Source organism: Berghia stephanieae, chromosome 5 (assembly GCF_034508935.2).
Source record: "Berghia stephanieae isolate SIO BIC M18660-M18661 chromosome 5, UCSD_Bste_1.3, whole genome shotgun sequence".
NCBI lineage: Eukaryota > Metazoa > Mollusca > Gastropoda > Nudibranchia > Aeolidiidae > Berghia > Berghia stephanieae.
Window position 1 is genome coordinate 26,806,100 of NC_088364.1, and position 21,137 is coordinate 26,827,236.

Consider the following 21,137-nt stretch of genomic DNA (forward strand, 5'->3'; position numbering starts at 1 on the left):
TAACTATTATAAAACAGAATTCAAGATATTTATTCAAAGGCATTAATTCACTCCGAGAAGGACAACAGTCATGTGACATGAGCGGTTTTAGAAAAAAAAATTATAATTTGTCAAAAAACAAAAACAAAACAGAAAATACTATTTATCCATCTATTTATCTAGTTAATGTCATTGAATGTAAAGAGGGTTATCTCTAGAACTCTTTAACGGCCGTCGTCAATAATTAACCAAAAAGAGCTGCGCAAACACTATCAATCGATTCTGGCTCTACATACAACTGGGAGAGGATATCATCAATAGGAGGAAGAGTCTATAGAAAACGAGAAACAGAATGACTTACTTAGAGAGACTCTTAAAATTTTATAGAAAACGGTAGCAATAATAAGGAAAATAAGGTTGTATTTTTAACAATCATTTTATGAACGTTTAAATGGTTAGATCTGTGCTGTAGAGAGTATTTTTCCTACACTAAACATAGCTTATAGAGATAGTATAAACAACATCGTTGACACTAACTGGCATTTTCGTTTTAAATTTGATATTCTTTTTCTAATTTTCGTTGTGTTTCCATGACCCTACCGCACTACATGCACATTACCAAATCGAACTACTCTTGTCCTTCTAGTTGTAAATGGGATTGTTGGGCAGACCTTCGCAGTAACTCATTAGGTTTCATTCCATCAAGAAACCAATAAAGAAACAACAACATTGCAAGCACTACTGAAATTAAATGGACTGGTCGTACGGACCAAAGGCTGAAAAAAGCATAGAAGACTGCTGGTTCGTAATAAAACTTGAGCATTTATATAGCGCATATATTAATTCATGTACTTAATTTTCCATCAGATCAGATCGATCAGTCCCAGTAGCTGAAATCTTACTAGTTGGGCTGGAAGGCCAAAAAAAGAAGTACCGCCGTATAAGGTCTGGGGAGTTAAGCCCCTCCCCCCCCCCCCCCCAAACAGCAGAGTTCTTCAGAGCCACACGGATCATTCCGGCTTCTATAGAGCCAAAAAGATAATAATTGCTTGCGATCCTTTGGGTATGACGCTAATCTATCACAAAGTACTTCCCGTCAGATCTAACAGATCTAGCTACCCAATCACGGTTGGGTGGAATAGGAAAATACCTGCAAAATGTCTTTCCTAAGGTGCCTAAAGCCGACTGGAATCCTTGGACTTGATCATTTAGACTGTATCGTAAGTCCAAGATTGTACCGCAACCCCCCCCCCCCCCCCCCCCCCAACTCCATTACACATGTATTGGTGACCGGGAAAAAAAACCAACAAAAAAAAAACAAACCAAACAACAAAAACAAAACAAGACATGGAGTGCAATTTGGATTCAAACCACTGTAAAATGTCAATTTGAATGGAATCCACCCCGCCCCGCCCCGCCCGTTAAAAGTTTAAAGGCGTTGTGTCACGGACAGGCCCAACCCTGGGTGGGGTCGTCTGATTGTCATCAAATGGAATGGGTCAATTGGTTTTATGTGATAGTTAATGCCGCGTTGAGCTTCATGAAGCTATAGTTTTGTTGGTGACGGTGTGGTGATTGAATGTCCTTGGAAAGAAATGAATGAATGAAAGGAATCACTCTCTCTCTCTCTCTCTCTCACACACACACACACACACACACACTCTCTCTCTCTCTCTATCTATCTATCTCGCCCTCTGTTCTTTCTCTGTGTGTGTGTTGTTGTGTGTTTGTTTGTGTGCGTATATGTGTGTGTGTGTGTGTGTGTGTTTCTCACTCTCTCTCTCTCTCTCTCTCTCTCTCTTTGTGTATATATGTCTTATCTTTATATCTATCTACCTATCCATCTGCCTGCCTATAAACAACATTGCAGGCAAACTAAGAGGTGAGAATACTTTAATATTCAGGTTCGAAAGATTCTTCTTCTTTCAGCGTATCCTGCATTTTTCAGGGTTGCCATAATGAATGCCGCATCTCATGCATCTCGGTTCATAGCCCTTTATGGGGTGCAATCAAGCACCTTGTGAGGCCGGTCACAAGCCCGGATAAATGGGGAGTGTTTGCTCAGGAAGGGCATCCTGGCAGTAAAACTCCAAGCCACAACTAATGAATGAATGAAACCTTTCGCGCACATCTATACCTCACGAAATATCTATCTGTCTGTCTATCTATCTATCCATCCATCCACCCATCCATCCACCCATCCATCTAACTATCTATCTATCTAGCTAGCTGTACGTCTGTTTGTCCATCGCCATAGTAGTTGTGTTTAATAAGTAATCTATCCACCCAGTCACTGATCAATGATTGTATTATATTGGAGTAATAAGCAATTTCCAGAATACCTCTACTCGCATGGATTCGTGGGACATCAAGTTTATTGTTTTCACATAGAGCGTTTCGAGAAACCTACCCATGGTGGGCGTAATTCTATAGGTATTGTATAAATATTATACAACTGTGGAATTTTATGGAGCATTACAAACATCAATTGAGCTGAGATTGCCTTGTAATGACTTTGTGTGGAGTAGACCAAGTGTAACAAACAAAACAATCTCTCTCTCTCTCTCTCTCTCTCTCTCTCTCTCTCTCTCTCTCTCTCTATCTATCTATCTATCTATCTATCTATCTATCCATATCTCGCAAGACACGATTACAATTTGTTTGTCATAGATCGCGCAGTTACCGGTCAAATTCTCATTTTATACCTGAGCAGAAAGAGATAATGTGAGTAAAGAGCCTTTTCCAGGGAATCAAAGTTGCGCCGTCCAGAGCGGGACTCGAACCAATACGAACAGGTCAGAATGCGAGTTTCATACCACAAAACCACAAAGCCATATCAATCCAACTTTCTTTTTGAATATCTACAAATACACGTAAATGGAAGTCAGAGATTATCATTATGCATTGGTTTCTACATTCCCTCCATGAGAACAAACTAGGATAATTTGTAAGATTATATTTACAAATCCCTGTTGATATTTCATAATTAAAGCTCATAATGGTAAAATCGACTTACACAAAAGCAATAGAACTAATATCGAGGTTTAACACCGGGAAAGGGGGGGGGGGGGGGGGGGGGTAAAAAGATGATTTACAAAGATGACAATTCAGAAGCAATGGCACCAGATCAGATAGCCATATTATTATTATTACATTTATTTGTATTGTTTTATCATTAGGTGATATAATAAAAATCCACTGCTTTATATGTAAATGTTGCTGCTCGAAGCTCGAAGAAATAAATAACTATATGAAATTGAATGTAAGCTTCTATTTAATTTACGAAAACAGATAAAATGGTCGTTTCGGGTTTCCCCTTTATTAACAAAACAGGATGAATGAAACACTACAGACGAATGTCAGAAAACTCGTCCTTCAAATATCGGTAGCGATCGAATTAAATGATCCTCATCCCGGAATAATACTCAAACCTGGGCCTTCGAGAAGTGCTCACCTACACCTGAATCGAATTGTGTAGTGTGCGTCTCAATTGAATCACCATCACTACGATGCCTTGGTACGAGTTCCTATCATTGTCACTCTGGGGGTCACTAACTGACCACGTTGAATATGGCTTAGCTTGAATTTTTAAAAAGACCAGAGGCCAACAGATTTGACCATCCATGCCGCAGGCTAGTTGAAAGGATTCAATGAAAGCAGTATAAATAAACTTAGAAAACGGTAAGGGCTGCCTGAAGCCGGTGATAGTAAAATACTAACGAAAGAGTGAAAATGGAGAGGTTTCGTATGGGAACAAAACAGACAATGGACGTTTCGGGTACAAACCCTTCGTCAGCACAACCGGTACACAAATAAACGTGAAAAATATAATGAAAAATAACTTGTATCGTCTGTACAGACGATACAAGTTATTTTTCATTACATTTTGTTTGTTTGTTTTCCACGTTTATTTGTGTACTGTTGTGCTGACGAAGGGTTTGTACCCGAAACGTCCATTGTCTATTTTGTTCCATTAGAAGCCTCTCCATTTTCACTCTTTCGTTAGTATAAATACATTTGTGTAGGTATAACTGTTCTCATTTGAAACCTTTCGAACTCGCCTTTTCTATTACATAACATAACACAACAAAAATAATTTTTATAGCGCCCACTTCCAAATTGATAGAATGCTCGTCGGCGCTTAGAATTACAGATAGCTCACGAACATGCATGCAAGCATACACACACACACACACACACACACACACACACACACACCCATACACATCTACTGTACACTTAATAATAAATGAACTGTTTTAGAACGTTCATCATGCATCCAGACACGGTATGGCCCCAGGGATATATACTGTACACTCTTGTACATCATCGGATGACACATGGGGGACGTGAAGGCAAAGATGACCAGTGTGGACGAGATGGCCCTACTTGGTAAGGTGAATGTGACCTGTAATCAATTCATTTGTAGTCCGGACTGGTTACATACACACTTCCAATGAGCTTGGAACCGTAAGAGTAGACGGTATGACGTCGCGACTTCTCTGTCCTATTGTCAGTTCAACTAAAGCAAGGCAGACAATTATAACGTTAAAAATAATATTTTTAATATATATCAATCAGAAATAAGAAAACAGATTTGTTTGAGGGTGAAGTACTTGATTTATTGCACTCTTGCGTTTTGGATTAAGAACGTTTTTCCTGCCACCTAGTGGTAAGCCTATGTAACGACTGGGATCACGTCCGGATTATTGATAAAGCAAGAGTTCAAGAACCTTTAATTCTCAGTTTTATAACAAAGTGAACACAATCAAAAAGTGACGAAGGAACTTTGATTTGTTTATTTTTATGTTAAGCGTAATGGTTTCAATCTCTTTCAATCAATTAATTAATATATTTGTTGAAAATAGGGAATGATGAAATGGCGTTTTCGCATCCTTAAATTACAAAATGACTCGCGCGTAAACGAGCCGAGTTCGACCTAGCGAAAAGTTGGATTTAACTTGGATTCACTTCCACAATGATTGGGGAAGCTATATATTATGATAATATCTGATCTGGCAGAAAGCATCCTGCAATAAAGACAGTCATGTCCTATTCCAGATTAAATCAATCTACTCTTCGGCTTAACTGCTTTCCACTAATTTCACATCCTATACATTTGTATCTTGATGTGTCAAGGTGGTTGTGGAGGCCCAGTGTTGGGACTCACAATATGACCAATAATGGGTCCGAAAGTTCGAGACGGCGATTTGATATCTAGACGGTATGTCCTAAGGAAAGACATTTAGCACACACTTCCCTATCTACTCGGCAGTGATGGATAGCTGAGTCTGTTAAATATGGAGGGAAGTACCCTGCGAAAGACTAGCATCTTGTCTAAAGGATTGCAAGCAATTATTATTTGACGTTAAAGAAACAGAGATGAAGTTCGATCTCAAAAGCATATTAGAGACAATGGAGATTTTCTTCTTTTTTTTTTTTACCACCCAACTACATCTTCTTAACGCCACCTTCTTGTCAAGCATTATAACATGACTTTTTCTTTTCTACAGAATTGTCTTCATTAATGTTCATCCCCACTTCATGTTGATAAATGGAATGATAAAAAGAAAACACCCTACAATCTGCCAATTGTCACCTCTGCTTTGTGACCATACTTTTAAAATATTTTGTGTTTCAATTTTATTCAAATGGTAGCAAACGATGTCGGTAGCAACCTATTGTTACTTCCCATGTCAAGTTAATTAACTCGAGATAAACTTCAGCTCATTGGGTTATGAACAACTGACATTGAGGCTATAAATGTGCTACACGGATCAAAACAATTCCGATAATTTGCTAATCGGGTTTTTTTTTTGTTGCTGTTGTTGTTGTTGTTGTTGTTGACAGATTTACGTGAAAAATAAAAAAAAAATAGAATTGGTGTAAGACCCGGCTCTACACCGTAACAGTCCCCAATGGCTTTGTCAAAATGTTACATTGTATATATTGACATGGCATGGGAAATTCCCACGTTAGACGAGATGACTGGTTGAGACAAGTACAGTCGATTACACATACATAACATACACACAAACAGATTAGATAGCTTCGGGGTATTGAATCCCATCACACAAGATGACAGATTGAAAGCAAGAGCCCCTTGGGGAAATGTACTGACCAAGACCTGAATTACTCACTAATTACTACTACAAATGGCTGGACTGATAGGGGAGATGTGATAAGTATTATTTGCCCCCCCCCCCCCCCCCGCCTCCTCGTCTAAGAGTTTGTTACATGGCGCCCCGTGTTTTTATAAGACCATTCTCATCTATCAGCATTTCAGAGAAGAAGAAGAAGGTAGATAAATAGACAGGTAGATAGATAAACAGACGTTATAATAAGGACGATGATGACGATGGTGACGATGATGATGATGATGATGATGATGATGATGATGATGGTGATGATGATGATGATGATGATGATGATGATGATGAAAAAAAAAAAGAAGAGAAGAGAGAAGAAGAAGAAGAAGAAGAAGAAGAAGAAGAAGAAGAAGAAGAAGAAGAAGAAGAAGAAGAAGAAGAAGAAGAAGAAGAAGAAGAAGAAGAAGAAGAAGAAGAAGAAGAAGAAGAAGAAGAAGAAGAAGAAAAAGAAGAAGAAGAAGAAGAAGGAGAAGACGAAGAAGAAGAAGGTGAGAATGAAAAAAATAACTGATGTGTGAAATTATCATTATAATAAGGTAGGAGTTAGGGAAGTGGACAACCATCCTTGTTATGTAAAAGAAAAGAGAGAAACGGGAAACTATCATAAGGAAGAATCAGTAAAAAAAAACTGATTACATATCGATCAGCACAACCACACCTTATGACATACACACACACAAACACACACACACGCACACACACACACACACACACACACACACACACACGACACACGCACTCTCAATCCAGTGAGTTAAAGGGAGCTACGCAGGGCATGCTGCTCGCTGTATGACAGACTCGATCAAGCGAGTTCATTTGGTGAATGACACGCACACACTTGAAAGAAAAAATCAATGAGTCTTAGTACCGACAGGTATGATCACTAAAGGAAGCTGAAGGGTCTCATTTATCTAATAGGGATGAGAAGTAAACAATGACTAAAACAGACCAAAAAAAATGTAAATAATCCGTAATGTATTTAGCGTATACAATACTTCAGACGTGGCTACCATTAAATATTTTTTAAAAAATCAAAAACTGATCGTAATAGTGATATGAAAAAGTGTGTAAGAAACAGTGTCACTATTAGGCATCTTTTTTTCTTTTCTCTTAACCTTCTTAGTTAAGGACAAAAGAGTAAAAAATGACACATACTAAAAAAAAAATTAATTAATCAATTCAAATAAATAAACAAACAAACAATATGAAAATAAATATTATTTAGACAAATAAATATATATAATTTGAACCAAACACAAGTAAAACAGTTTGAAGCTAAAGCTGAAGACGATAATTCAACAAAATATGAACTGAAATTGTTTTTGTTGTTGTTGTGTTGTTGAAATTAGTCGTCTATTTGAGATGTAGGAAGATTAAACAGAAGTAAGCCTCTATACAGGTGAGTAAGCAGAGGTGGTTGGGGGGGGGGGGGGGGCAAACCAAGCATTAATATAAATCAGAACCATGGCATAAGACAGAACAATATTGAAACAAGTAAATAATCAAATAAACAATAAATAAATAAATAAATAAATAAATAAATAAATAAATAAATGAATGGCAATTTAGAAACCAACACCAAAACAGTCTCCTTCAAACCTACACCGAAGAGGGATGGCTGATGACAAGTGCCAACATGAGAGGAAAATCGATTTGTAAGCCTGAGTCAAGACATGAATTGTTGTGGCCATGCTGGAGGCTGGTCATCTTTTTTTTTCATAAACTAATTGATTATTAGTTTATTTGTTTGTTCATGTGTGCGTGTGTGGAGAGAACAATTGAAACTGAAGTCAATTGTATATTATTGGATGTAGACGGGTTAAAATGAAGATAGTCGGGAGGACAGTTTCACTTAATAAACACACTTTCTAATGTTATCCCGGAAACTGTGAGAGACACACCTGTTTTTGTCATGTTATACTTTATGAGTTTCAAGAAGTAGTAAATCTACAATAATATATAAAACGTAGGCTTAGTGAGAAAAAAAACCCCAAAGAAACAAAAGAAAAGAAAACGTTTAGTGTTGAATAATTTGAAAAAGGAGGATGGGGACGGGGAGTTGATGGCAATGACACCATGGCTACAACAATACAAACAGCACTCAACGATGATGGCTATATTACTATATTATTGTCATCAATCACTTGTGAATGTATTGTTTTGTAGTTTTTACCTGTGTGCTCTCAGCTCCAAAATGTTCCTTGGCAAGTCCTTTAAAATGTTCCACATCTACAAAGCCATCGTTATCCACATCACAAAGATCGAAAATATCCCGAAATTTGTCGCTGATATCCACTTCTAAAAGATCTTCCATTGCCCGAAAGACAATAACAATATTATTCCACAAATAAAAACATAAAATCAGGGATAATATCTTATGGACAGGTAATAAAGATCCTTGTGACTTGTGAACAGGGTAGTTGTGGTCGAATATGACTGATCAATTGATGTTGTAAATATTGTATCTTATCTATATTACACATCAGAATAACACAGTAACGACACGACACACCTCCGTGTTAATAAATTAGTGTCAATGAATGCGATAAATCAAACACAAGAGAAGTTAATAAAGTCTCCGGTGTGTGTTCCTTTCACACCTGAACATAGAACACGCCCCCCATAGTAGTTTAGTCATTGTATAGCGCTACACATTCTCTTTCGGTGTGTCTGTTAATCAGCTGGTTGATAAACTCGCTGATGAACTTAACACACCAAACATTCAACAAGACCACTTGCCTATCTACCTGTGTCCATCAAATCATTTTGATAGATCACGACAGTCATGTCTGATGTCTGTGGTGTGTTGACTGTTGACACAACACAACACAAAGCTACACATCAAAACAGGGGCACTGATAGGCAGAAATATAGGTGTCACATGAGGCGACTGTACTGTGACAGGCAGTCCTGAGACCTTATCACTGCCAGGTGGCGAATGAAGGACGAATTATAAACATTGCGCAGAAAAATATAGTTCAAGCAAAGTTCTGATTCAATTACTTTACTGCAATGTTTTAGAGGGAACGTATGACAGATACAATACTGTTATATATTTTTTTAAAGTTCAGAAACTGAGAAATCAGACTTATTGATATATGTCTGATAGATACACCTGGCGATAGGATATTATACAGTCGATGAAATTCTATATTTAGTAACGATGACGACAGGCACGGGATTCCTTTCTCTACTGGCCGAAATGTGTTTTCATTCTTTCTGGCTGTCAAAGAAAACCAACAGAGCGTAAAGCCACGTTCAGGGTGCATAATTAAATGTGTGCAAGTTTCTATTTATTGAAATGCAGAGGGTCGAACTCTTTGTCTTCGATCACGAAACTCGTATGAGAAGAAGCGCCTAAATTGTTTCTTTATCGAAATGTTTCTATATTTATAGGCTAATCCTTTGCTACTGCCTCGCCCTTGGAAACACATGAATCATAATTTCCTTATTTTTGACATTTAACATATTTTAATAAAGGCAATAAGCATGTTATTTGGGATTGTAAAACTAATACTGAGGTTGAAAGATTATTATTATTATAATAATTATTATTATTATTATTATTATTATTATTATTATTATTATTATTATTATTATTATTTTATTATCATTATTATCATTATTATTATCGTTATTATTATCATCATCATCATCATCATCATCATCATCATCATCATCATCATCATTATCATCATCAGCAGCATCGTCATCAGCATCAGCATCCTTGTTACAATGTTGCTGCTGCTGATGATGACGATGATGATGATGATGACGATGATGACGACGATGATGATGATGATGATGATGATGATGATCAGCATCCTCATCAACATCAACATCAGAAGCAGCAGCAACAGTATTTCATGTAAAGGGGCGCAAACAGTGAAGAAATTGTGAGGCAATTTGACCTTACTAGTTACATCCCTTAAATAAATTCACTTACAATCATTCTTCGTCTGAGATATTACAAAGGAGATTATTTATTTATATATTTATCTATTATTTATTCATTGATTCATTTATTTACTGATTTAAAAAATAAATAAATTAAACATTATTATTATTATTATTATCATCATCATCATTATTATTATTATTTATTATTATTATTATTATTATTATTATTATTATTATTATTATTATTATTATTATTATTATTATTATTATTATTATTATTATTATCATTATTATTATTATATTATTATTATTATTATTATTATTATTATTATTATTATCATTATCATTATTATTATTATTATTATTATTATTATTATTATTATTATTATTATTATTATTATTATTGTGATCTTGATAGTACAAACAACAAATATCAGACAAACGAGAAAGATTTTGCAATAATATGACCAATCAGATCCGCGAATATGGCACTAATCAGTTTAGTGGAACTGTGGCTTCTTGAAGCTCGAAGAAATAAGTCAAAATAGTCAAATGCAATGGCAGCCTCAATTTAATTTACAAAGACAGATTTCGATATGTGCACGTCTCGGCCTTAACTCACTCAACCCTAACACCGACTATATCCGTAGTTTATCCGGGTTACTTTTACCCTATGCCTGTTTATTACATTTTTCTGAGACAAATTAGAGGCGTAGTATCAAAGCTAATGTTTTTAGTTTTTACATGTTAATGGAAGTTGAATAAAACTATCTATGTACATGCTCATTTTAATACATGCTTTCCTGTTTTTGAAAAGTTGCAAAAATCTCTAGGATTGAGTGGGTTAACACAGCCATTCTCTCACCTCTCATTTGTCTCTCATCTCATCTCATGTAGTTCCATATCTGAAGCAGACGTCGGAGGTCATCTTCCGCCAAGCTGATCTATCTCTTGCCAATTCTATTAAAGCAGCGCCACCTTTCTCAGCTTCATCTGTCCAAGTTCTTATCCCTTTCAAATACGTTATTCTTTGTCTTCCTCTTATTCTTTTTCCATTCATCTTTCCAGTCAAGGCGAGTACTTCCAAACCAGGGTGGCGGATAATGTGTCCTAAAAATTCCATTTGGCGTTTGATGATTTTTGTTATCAGTGATCTTTTTCTGTTTGCCATTTCTAAAATTTCTTCATTTCTTTTCCTTTCCACCCATGACACCCTCATCATTCTTCTGTAAAACCACATTTCCACTGCCTCCAGTCTTTTAACCATGGTCTTGTTTATGGTCCAGCTCTCACAACCATATAGCAGCACAGACAGTACATAGCAATCCAGGACTTTGATTTTTGTTTTCATGCTAATATTCCTGTTTTTCATAATTGTATGCAGCTGGTTGAATGCATTCTTCGCCATACCTATTCTTTTCTTTATTTCACAATCTGATTTTCCATTGGATGTTACATTGAAGCCTAAATATTTGAAACATTCAACTTGTTGTATTGTTTGTCCTCTGCTTGTTATTACACAGGCTGGTGGGTTATTATTTTTAGATACCGTCATACATTCTGTTTTAGATATATTCAGTTCCAGTCCCATATTTTCACTACTCCTGACTACAACATCCAGTAATTCTTGTAGTTCATGTTCAGATTCTGCCAGTAGAACCGTATCATCTGCATACCTCAGATTTGTTACATTCTTTCCTCCAATACACACCCCCTTCTTATGTTCGATATCTCTTAATATCATTTCACTATAGAGGTTGAATAAATCTGGAGACAAAACACACCCCTGCCTAACTCCTCTTCTAATAGGTGTAAAACTGCTTAGCTCGTTGTCAACACGCATTGCTGCTTCTTGTTCCCAGTACAAATTCCGTAATATTCTTAAATCTTTACCATCAATGTCCAAGGATGATAGAATTTTGAATAGTTTTTCGTGTTGTACTTTATCAAAGGCTTTTGAATAGTCGATGAAACACATATACAGATCTTTATTTACTTCAATACATCTTTCCATCAGCATTGATAATGTGAAAATTCCATTTCTGGTACCCTTGTCCTCAACAAAACCAAATTGCATCTCCCCAATTTCAGGTCGTATTTTATTTCTTATTCTTAGTAAAATTATCTTCAAAAGAATTTTTGTGAGGTGGCTCATTAGGCTAATTGTTCTGTGTTGTTCACAATCAACTGCCCCTGGCTTTTTTGGTAGTGCTATAAAAATGGATCGTTTCATATCAGTTGGCATTTTTCCTGTGTCATACACTTGATTTAGAAGGTTTGTGATGAATTCAATCCCCCATTCACCCAGGCCAGTCAAGGCTTCAATTGTTATGGCATCAGGTCCTGCAGCTTTTCCATTTTTCATGCTTTTCATGACGTTCCTAACTTCATCTTTCATTATAGAGGGCCCTTCCAGTTCTTTTATCATAGGCATTTCTCCTCGATTATCAAAAAAAAGTTCTTCAATATATTCTGACCATCTGTTTAGAATGCAGTCTTTGTCCATGATGGTGTTTCCACGCTTGTCTTTGATGCATCCACTTTTAGCACCTGATTTAGTTTTGTTTGTCACTTCTTTGATTTTCTGATGGAAGAATTTGCCATTTTTTTCTTTGCAGGACATTAGATAGTGACATTGTTCATTTATCCAGTCTTCTTTAGCTTCGTTGCATTTTCTTTTTATCTGCCTGTTCAGAGTCTTGTATTTTTCTTCCTGATTTTTGGCCTTTCTTCTCTCATTCATTAGTTCTAATATCTCTGGAGTAATCCATTTCTTCTTCTGCAACTTAAGTGTGGTTGGAACATTTTCTTCTAATGATGCAGCAACACTGTCTTTAAACTGCTCATATTTCTCTTCTATATCTGTTAGTTCTCCAAGCACTTCAAACTTGTTTCTTACTGATAGTTCAAATTTTTCTTGTATCTTCTGTTCTTCCGGAGAATGTCTAGTTGGTATTTAGGTTTAGCCTTTGCTCTTTTGCAGATTTTCAATTTAACTCGTATGGGGCATAGCACAGGTATATGATCGCTGTTACAGTCAGCCCCCGGCATAGATTTGGCATACAAAACCGAGTTTCGGAAACGTTTGCTGATGAGTATGTAATCTATTTGGTTTCTCACTCCATCTCCAGGACTTTTCCATGTCCACTTCCTTCTATTGTGGTTTGTTGACCAAGTATTTGTGATTGTCAGATCATGTTGACGGCACCATTGAATAAGACGATCACCTCTGTCATTTTTGTCTCCCAGACCATGTGGGCCCACAATATCTTCTATTCTTTCTCGGCCCACCTTGGCATTAAAATCGCCCATGATGAGTTTTATGTCTTAAGACTTAAACTGATGCATTGCTTTATCTATTTGTTGATAGAAATTTTCCACTTCTTCATCATCGTGACTGGTGGTTGGGGCGTATATTTGTAAAATATCAAAATCAAAAGGTTTTGCTTGTAGTTTGATTGCCATTACTCTGTCTGATATGGGCCAGAATCCTTTGACTGCTCGCGCCGTTTTATTATCTAGTATAATTCCAACTCCCCTTTGGTGTTCTCCTCCTCCTGAGTATATAATTTTACAGTCATCATAATTAAGTTCTCCTGCTCCTTTCCATCTAACTTCTGATAATCCTAAAACATTGATATTCAATCTCTTCATTTCCATAACTACATTTGCTAATTTTCCTTTCTGATACAGACTTCTTACATTCCATGTTGCTGTTCGTAATGTTTGGTGGTGCACAGTAGCTGGATGACGGTCGAGAGTCACCTGTTCACCTGCATGACTATCTCTACCGGACGAGGCTGTAATCGAGTTGCTCGAAAAACATCCATTGACGTCGTTGACTAGATTCGCTTGGACGGACATCATGACGATCTTGGGATGATACGTCAGTGGTTTCCCGTTGCCTTCTGACGGATTTTTATCTGGTTTACTCCATAGCCTTTTGACCTCCCGGTCATAACCCACAAGGCAGTGGGAGCATTTGGCAGGTTTTAAGGCGCCTCCCATTCACCTTGATAGTCCCTTCATAGAGTATATGAGGCATTTTGTATGTGTAGCTGTGCTGCCAGACTACCCAACCTCACTCTCCACGACTATCGCCAGTTGGTCCGCGGCTTTACAGCTAACCTATAGATCAGGATCTGTAGGCCGTTCCACGATCCGCCACCTGTGGACGCGCTGGGTTGGGGATGGTCGCCCCAGCTGTACCCAGCATTTGTCACTAGTGTTACATGAATGATGTGTTGTTAACAAAGGAAAACTTGAACTGTACACATCATCTGCTTTGGTTAGTTAAATTGAGGCTGCCACTCTATTTTATTAGTGTTATTTGTCTTTTCCCTCTCATGTTATAGAGCTTGCAACATGACTCGATACAAGTACAATGAGTCGTAGGTGATTACGGGATCAATTTACAACTTCGTAACTTTAAAGGGCTTCGAAGATTTTTACTGGACATCGTGCTATAGGAATACTTAGGTAAATGATAGGCTACAATAATTCTAGCAGCAAACGGAGGGACAATATTATATTTATTATCGACTTTGCTTGCCATATTGTATATTACATCATCTAAGTGTTCTATTGATGCTTTGCCTTTAGTTAAAACAACCATAACATCCGCCAACCGGATATTACGTATCGAAGCAAAAATATATGTGTAGGCTACCCTTAAATGTTTATAGTTTGGTTAACACATTTTAGTGAGAACTACTCATAAAAATGCCTGCTACAAACAATAACAAAGAGCTGAGTGGCGTCAATTTCGTTCAATCTATAATCAATAAGAGATGATGATGATGACTGCAGTGCTTTGATCAAACACGTTTTCGTCTTGGTCAGAGAACTTTTACGTCAATTATCGATCGACAAAGACGCCTTCAACTTGTCAACAAAAAAGAAACAAAAAAAAAAAACAAAAAAAAAAACAAACAAAAAAAAAAAAACAAAAAACAATACAAAAAAAAAAAAAAAAAAAAAAAAACCAACAAACTTTAGAAATCTCAGATTTGAGAGGGTTATTTTTAGGCAAGTTGAGGGTCATTTCAATCGATCGCTACTTGAATGTGCCATGTGGTCTTGAGGTATAACACTCACTTTAGGACCAGAAGGTCCAAGGTTGGAGTCCCGCTCCGTGCGGCGTATAGCGGAGTCCTTTAAAAGGGCTCTTTACTCATAATATTCTCTCAACGTACTCCTGTGTAAAATGAGAACCTGTTCGTTAACACCTTTGTCTCTGTCTAAAAAAAATATTATATCGCCTAATAAGCGTCAAGTCTCGTCTTGCATGTTAAGTATTGCTGTTGGCTTGAGACCTCTTGTAAATCACTTTGAGCACATTTATTTGAGAAGTATTGCACTATATAAATGCTCAAGTTGTTTTTTTTTTTTTAAATGATGACATGACCTTTGTTTTGTCAAAAATTCTTAAACCTGAGGCTCCTTATGAAGTTCCTGGTTTAAAAGTTTTAGGCAATTATGGTTTACAGTAAAGCTATATTTGAGTACGCACGTTTTCTGGTCAAAATGAGAATTTAAAGTGTTTTGTCGGCGTACGCCTTTTTTCTTTTCTTTCTTCTTCTTCTTTTTTTTTTTTTTTTTTTTTTTTGATCACCCGAGGGACTTCACCAAATTGAGAAATGTTAGGATCGATTGTCTCCAGAAATCTGTTCTCACGGCAGTGTAATGGCTTTCACACTCGTCCTGGTTTCCAGACATCTGTCATTGGATTCGGGTTTCAAGTCATCATCATCATCATCATCATCATCATCATCATCATCATCATCATCATCATCATCATCATCATCAACAGCAGCAGCACCAGCAGCATCATCATCATGATCATCATCATCATCATCATCATCATCATCATCATCATCATCATCATCATCATCATCATCATCATCATCATCATCATCACCTTCACCATCATCATCATGATCATGATGATGATGATCATCATCATCATCATCATCATCATCATCATCATCATCATCATCATCATCATAATCATCATCATCATTATCACCATCATCATCATGATGATGATGATCATCATCATCATCAACATCATCAAAACACAAAAAAAACCTACCAAACAACACACACACACACACAATACATACACTCACAAACAAACAAACGAAAACAACATTAAAAACACTCTCCACAATGGAGGCATAATTTATTATGCTTACTCAAATGTAATAATTCAATCTCAAAATTCAATGTTGAGCATCAAGTTCACCTCGATTTGATACTGTTTTGATACGACTGGTTACATATAGGGAATTTTCTCTCCTGGCGATGTCCGAATTGACGAAATTGTCAACCCCAGCTGTTTTCAAAATCGTTGTAATTGAATATCTGGGCATTCGATTTGGATGGAAACAATGAATTGATTCATCCGGTTGTCAAAGGAGGAACACTACAGTAAAAACCACAAAGTGACAAATGAGGGAATAGACACTGATGTCAGCTAAAAAGCTGAAAGGCTGTGGATGAAATAATGCCAGACCAATCAGAAAGGAAAATACAAGAAAAAAAAAAAAAGAAAAAACATCCCAAAAAATCAGCTGTTTTTTTTATTGGGGGGGGGGGGGTATTTATTTTTCTTGTGTTTTTCTTTACACTGTGCCGGGCACTGTTTCGTGCTCAGATTTTCAGATTTATCTATAAATAGTTTGCGCTTGACTAAGAAGCTCACAACATTGCCATCCGGAAATATAACAACCCGACACAAAGACCCTTTTTCTGCACCAGGAGTGATTGGGAAGCTAGGTCTATTAGATCTGGCGGAAAGTATTTTGCGATAGACTTGTGTCTTATCTCAATGGTAACGAATTGCTATAGTTTACATAATCAGGGATAAACTCTGATTCCACAGATCTAATGATCTAATATGTCCGCCATTGTAATTATGGAAAGAATAAAAATCCTTCCTCTCCCCCAACGAAAAAGAAAAATATAACGTACTTCACTTTGTTACACCGGTGTGTATGTGTGTGTGTGTGTGTGTGTGAGAGAGAGAGAGAGTGTGTGTGTATGTGTGTGTGTGTGGCTGGGGGGGGGGGATCTTGTTAGCCGGGATGTTAGAAATCTTACCTTACAATTGGATTCAATAGTCTGATGTCACGCCGCCCAGCAACGGCGGTCATCGTGGTTCTAAACAAAGAAAATCTGTACTTTTTATTCTTCATGCTGGCTAGAACTTTTCATATGTCTTGTGATCAGAATGTGTAAAAGTCAAAACATGATCAGATTTATAATGGTTTTTTCCTCTGGATACACTTTTATGCTCGTCGGAGAAATATTTCATAAGGGCGTCAGCCATTGTTCCGATAGTTTAGAGCCAGTTACTAAGTTACCATGCGTCATTACGAGGGAAGTGACGTCACGACTGTTGAAGCGTATTACAATCCAAGAGACCGGTATCGATCGCGGGTCCAGTCGAGATCATTTTTTGTTTCTGATCCCCTTGTCTACCCATTTGAGATAGTGGCAATAGGTCTCTTGCACACCGTAGAAAGTTCTTTGGAATATAGATAGAACGAAGATGACGTCACACAGGCCTTTGTTATTATTTTTTGCCATCCGCGTTTGTGAGTGATTCTCACAAAACTATATTAACTAGACTATAAAAGTTCATGGTTACACATAGTTTTGTGTGTTGGTCCGTTATACTTCCGGATGGCAATGTTGTGAACTCCTTAGCCAAGCGCATACTATCTATACTTGGGTCCCATTATTTTTAGAGTAATAAAAAATCACTATTGTCTATTTGGTATTATAAAAATCAAGATAATAGACCCGACCCCATAGTACCCGTGCGGCTATGTGGTCTTGTGGTATGACACTCGCTTTCGGATCGGAAGGTCCTGGGATCGAGCCTATCTCGGCGCATAGTTGAGTCCTTGGAGAAGGCTATTTACTCACATTCTCTCACCGTACTCAGGTGTAAAACGAGTACCTGGCCGTTAACAGCGTTGTCTCTGTCCGAAAAAAGTATAATATCGCCTTACAATGTCCTAAATGTTAAATGTTGCTGTTGGACAGGGAACCCTTGTAAAGCGCTTTGAGCACGTTTACTGGATATTGCTCTTTTTAAAAGCTCATTTTCTTTTTCCTTCTTTTTTCATAACACTACTAACCTTTTTTTTTATTCTTCTTGTCTTCGGAGTAAATAACGCAGTGGTACTTTAGAAATCCCTCAAACCAGAGGGTCCGGAGATTTTCCAAGTCTCTGTAGCATGAATCGGACATGTCCAATCAAGCAGAAAATCAATTGTTGACGAACACTTTACTTTACAATGTAATATCAAATATTAATCCTTTCCTTACCAACTACAGGAAAATCGTCACATCTGTTAGGATTCCACCAACATTTATCTCAATCAGTTTTCTTTTGTATTCATAAAATTTGAATATTTAAAAAATCATAGTTATAAGAACTTAATTCTGCGATGTACATGTATTTATTTATTTTGAGTAGATGCTTAAAAATCAATTTTTATGTTAGATGTTTAGTGGAGAATCGTGAAAAAAGTCGGTAAGGAGAGAGTTTAAAAAAAAAAAAGAAAAAAGACAGAGCTATCCAGAGCTCGGCGCATAGTTGAGTCCTTGGACAAGGCTCTGTAGGTGTAAAATGAGTACTTGGTCGTTAACAACGTTGTCTCTGTCCGAAAAACGTGTAATATTATCGCCTAACAGGCGTTATGTCTCGTTCTACATATTACGTGTTGCTGTTGGTCAAGGACCCCTTATAAAGCGCTTTGAGCACGTTTAGTGGATATTGCGCTATATAAAAGCTCAAGCTTTTTTCATCCTGTCAGTGCTGGATGGATAACAAGTTTTAAGGGGGAAAGTTCAGTTAAAGTCCGTTGAAAATGGAACCAGGTCCAATTTCCTGTGATTTGCGAGCGTTAACACTGAACCAACTTTCTGTCGGAAAGATCAATTATTTCTATTTTTGTCTGCCTCTTTGTTGGGGGATGGGGGTGGCATTGTGTGGCAAGTAACCAGCTCAGGGGGGATAACTTTGGGAATTAGCAACAAGGACAATGAAAACAAACGGACAATGGGGACTGGCGGATGATGCTGTGTGGGTGAGTTCTTGTGTTGCTTTGAGTGACACATGTTTTCATAAAGCATTTGTGCCCACGCTGGTGTATGTGCTTGTGTTCCTGCGTCAGTGCGTTGATCTGATACGTTTGATTTTGACTTTCCTAAACATTGAAGAAAAAAGGAAAACAATGTTGAAGTCGAAGAGAGACAGACATGCACACAAATATTCATACACACACACACACACACACACACACACATATATATATATATATATATATATATATGTGTGTGTGTGTGTATGTGTGAATATATATATACACACACACACACACACAAGAGAGAGAGAGAGAGAGAGAGAGAGAGAGAGAGAGAGAGAGAGAGAGAGAGAGAGAGAGAGAGTTCCTGAGCAAATGTCACTGATCGCCAAGATAGTCTGCAAGCTCAGGGAGCGGTGATCTATCTATACCATCTCTATCTTCCAACCACTCACGCACTCATTTATCTAACTTTCTGTCTATCTATAATTTTATCTATCAATTTATCTATCGATCTATCAATCTATCTGTCTATCTATCTATCTATCTATCTATCTATCTATCTATCTATCTATCTATCTATCTATCTATCTATCTATCTATCTATCTATCTATATATATAATTATATATATATATATATCTATCTATCTATATATATATATATATATATATATATATGTCAATTTTAAATAATCAATTATATATCAGTATTTAAATTCTCTCAATATAAATAGTGACCAACGAATATATAAGCCAATCAATACATCGGTCAATGAGTCATTAAATCAATCAATCAATTTATCGCTCAATCAAACATAAAATCTACCTCCTCCCCACTCACCTTTTAAAAAATTGGGTCATCTATCAATTTGCCCAAATGTCCTCCTTACATTCTTCAATCCATTTGTTCAGACACTTTTCTGTCCATCTATCGTTGCGTTCATGCACTCCCCCATCTTATCTATAATAATATATTTGAACATCCGTCTTCCATCCAGCTATCAATCCATTTTTCCATCTATCCATTCACCCTTTGTCCATCCATCCATTCATCCATTCATCCACCCACCCATTCATCCATCCATCCATTCATCCATCCATCCATCCGTCCATTTATCCATTCATTCATCTATCCATCCATTCACCCCTCCATTTACTCATCCATCCATCCATCCATCCATGCACACTTCCATCGGTCCGTCTATCCATCCATCATTAATCGATCCATACTTGAAATCCATCCATACTTGAAATCCATCCATCCATCTATCCATCCGTCCATCCATCCATCCATCTATCAATCCATCATTCCATACACCCCTCCATCCATCCATCTATCTATCCATCAGTCGTCTGATGTCCTTCATCATTCCTCCACTACAATTTATTGACACAAATCAATTCATGCTTATCTCTATCTCTTATTCCCCTCCCCTGCCCCGCTCTCACCTTGTCCGAATTCTCTTGATCGTCCACTGGCTTGCTCGCTCGCTCACTCTCATTCATCCAGCCTTGAATCGATCACTCCCTCACTTCCTCACTCTGTCATTCTCGTACTACATTCAGTCACTGGTCTCATTCTCTTCCATTGAAGAGAGAAGTTTGCTCTCGTGCGTTACCATTGCGGTACCAGAATTTCTCTGAAAAGCCTCTCGTTTGTGGGATTAAGGCTTAGGCTTAACGTCGAGGATTTGATGGGAGGATTAGGCCATGTTCTTGTAATTTGTTTGTCTGTTTGAGAAGGAGAAACATTTATCGCGCTCGAACTGCGAAATATTATAGTGAGTGAGGGCAATCGTAATTGTCTGGTGTGTTTACTTCTTAAGTGTTTGAACTGATATGGCATTTTAAACATTATTATAATGGAACAGATTTTGTGTTGTTTTGGGAGTATGTATATTTTAACAATGAGCCCACAACAAATTGAGTTGTCTGACCTGTTACTTTGGTGGTGACCAACGTTTTCTTTTTTAAGGTCTGGTAACCCAAATAATTATGGGCTCATTG

At 37.1% G+C, this 21,137-nt stretch overlaps 1 protein-coding gene across 3 annotated transcripts in view; it reads right to left on the reverse strand.

The window, feature by feature from the left end:
• The window catches only part of LOC144972678 (rab11 family-interacting protein 4B-like), a 113,847-nt gene extending 104,817 nt beyond the window's left edge, over positions 1 to 9,030 (reverse strand). For 2 of the 3 annotated variants that reach the window (XM_078914191.1, XM_078914190.1), the window contains exon 1: positions 8,302 to 9,030. In XM_078914191.1, coding sequence (XP_078770317.1) covers positions 8,302 to 8,442 — 141 coding nt within the window. In that variant the 5' untranslated portion in view covers positions 8,443 to 9,030. The remainder of the gene's footprint in view (positions 1 to 8,301) is intronic. The other variant, XM_078914192.1, reaches the window with a different exon arrangement.
• Positions 9,031 to 21,137: the final 12,107 nt, after the last annotated feature.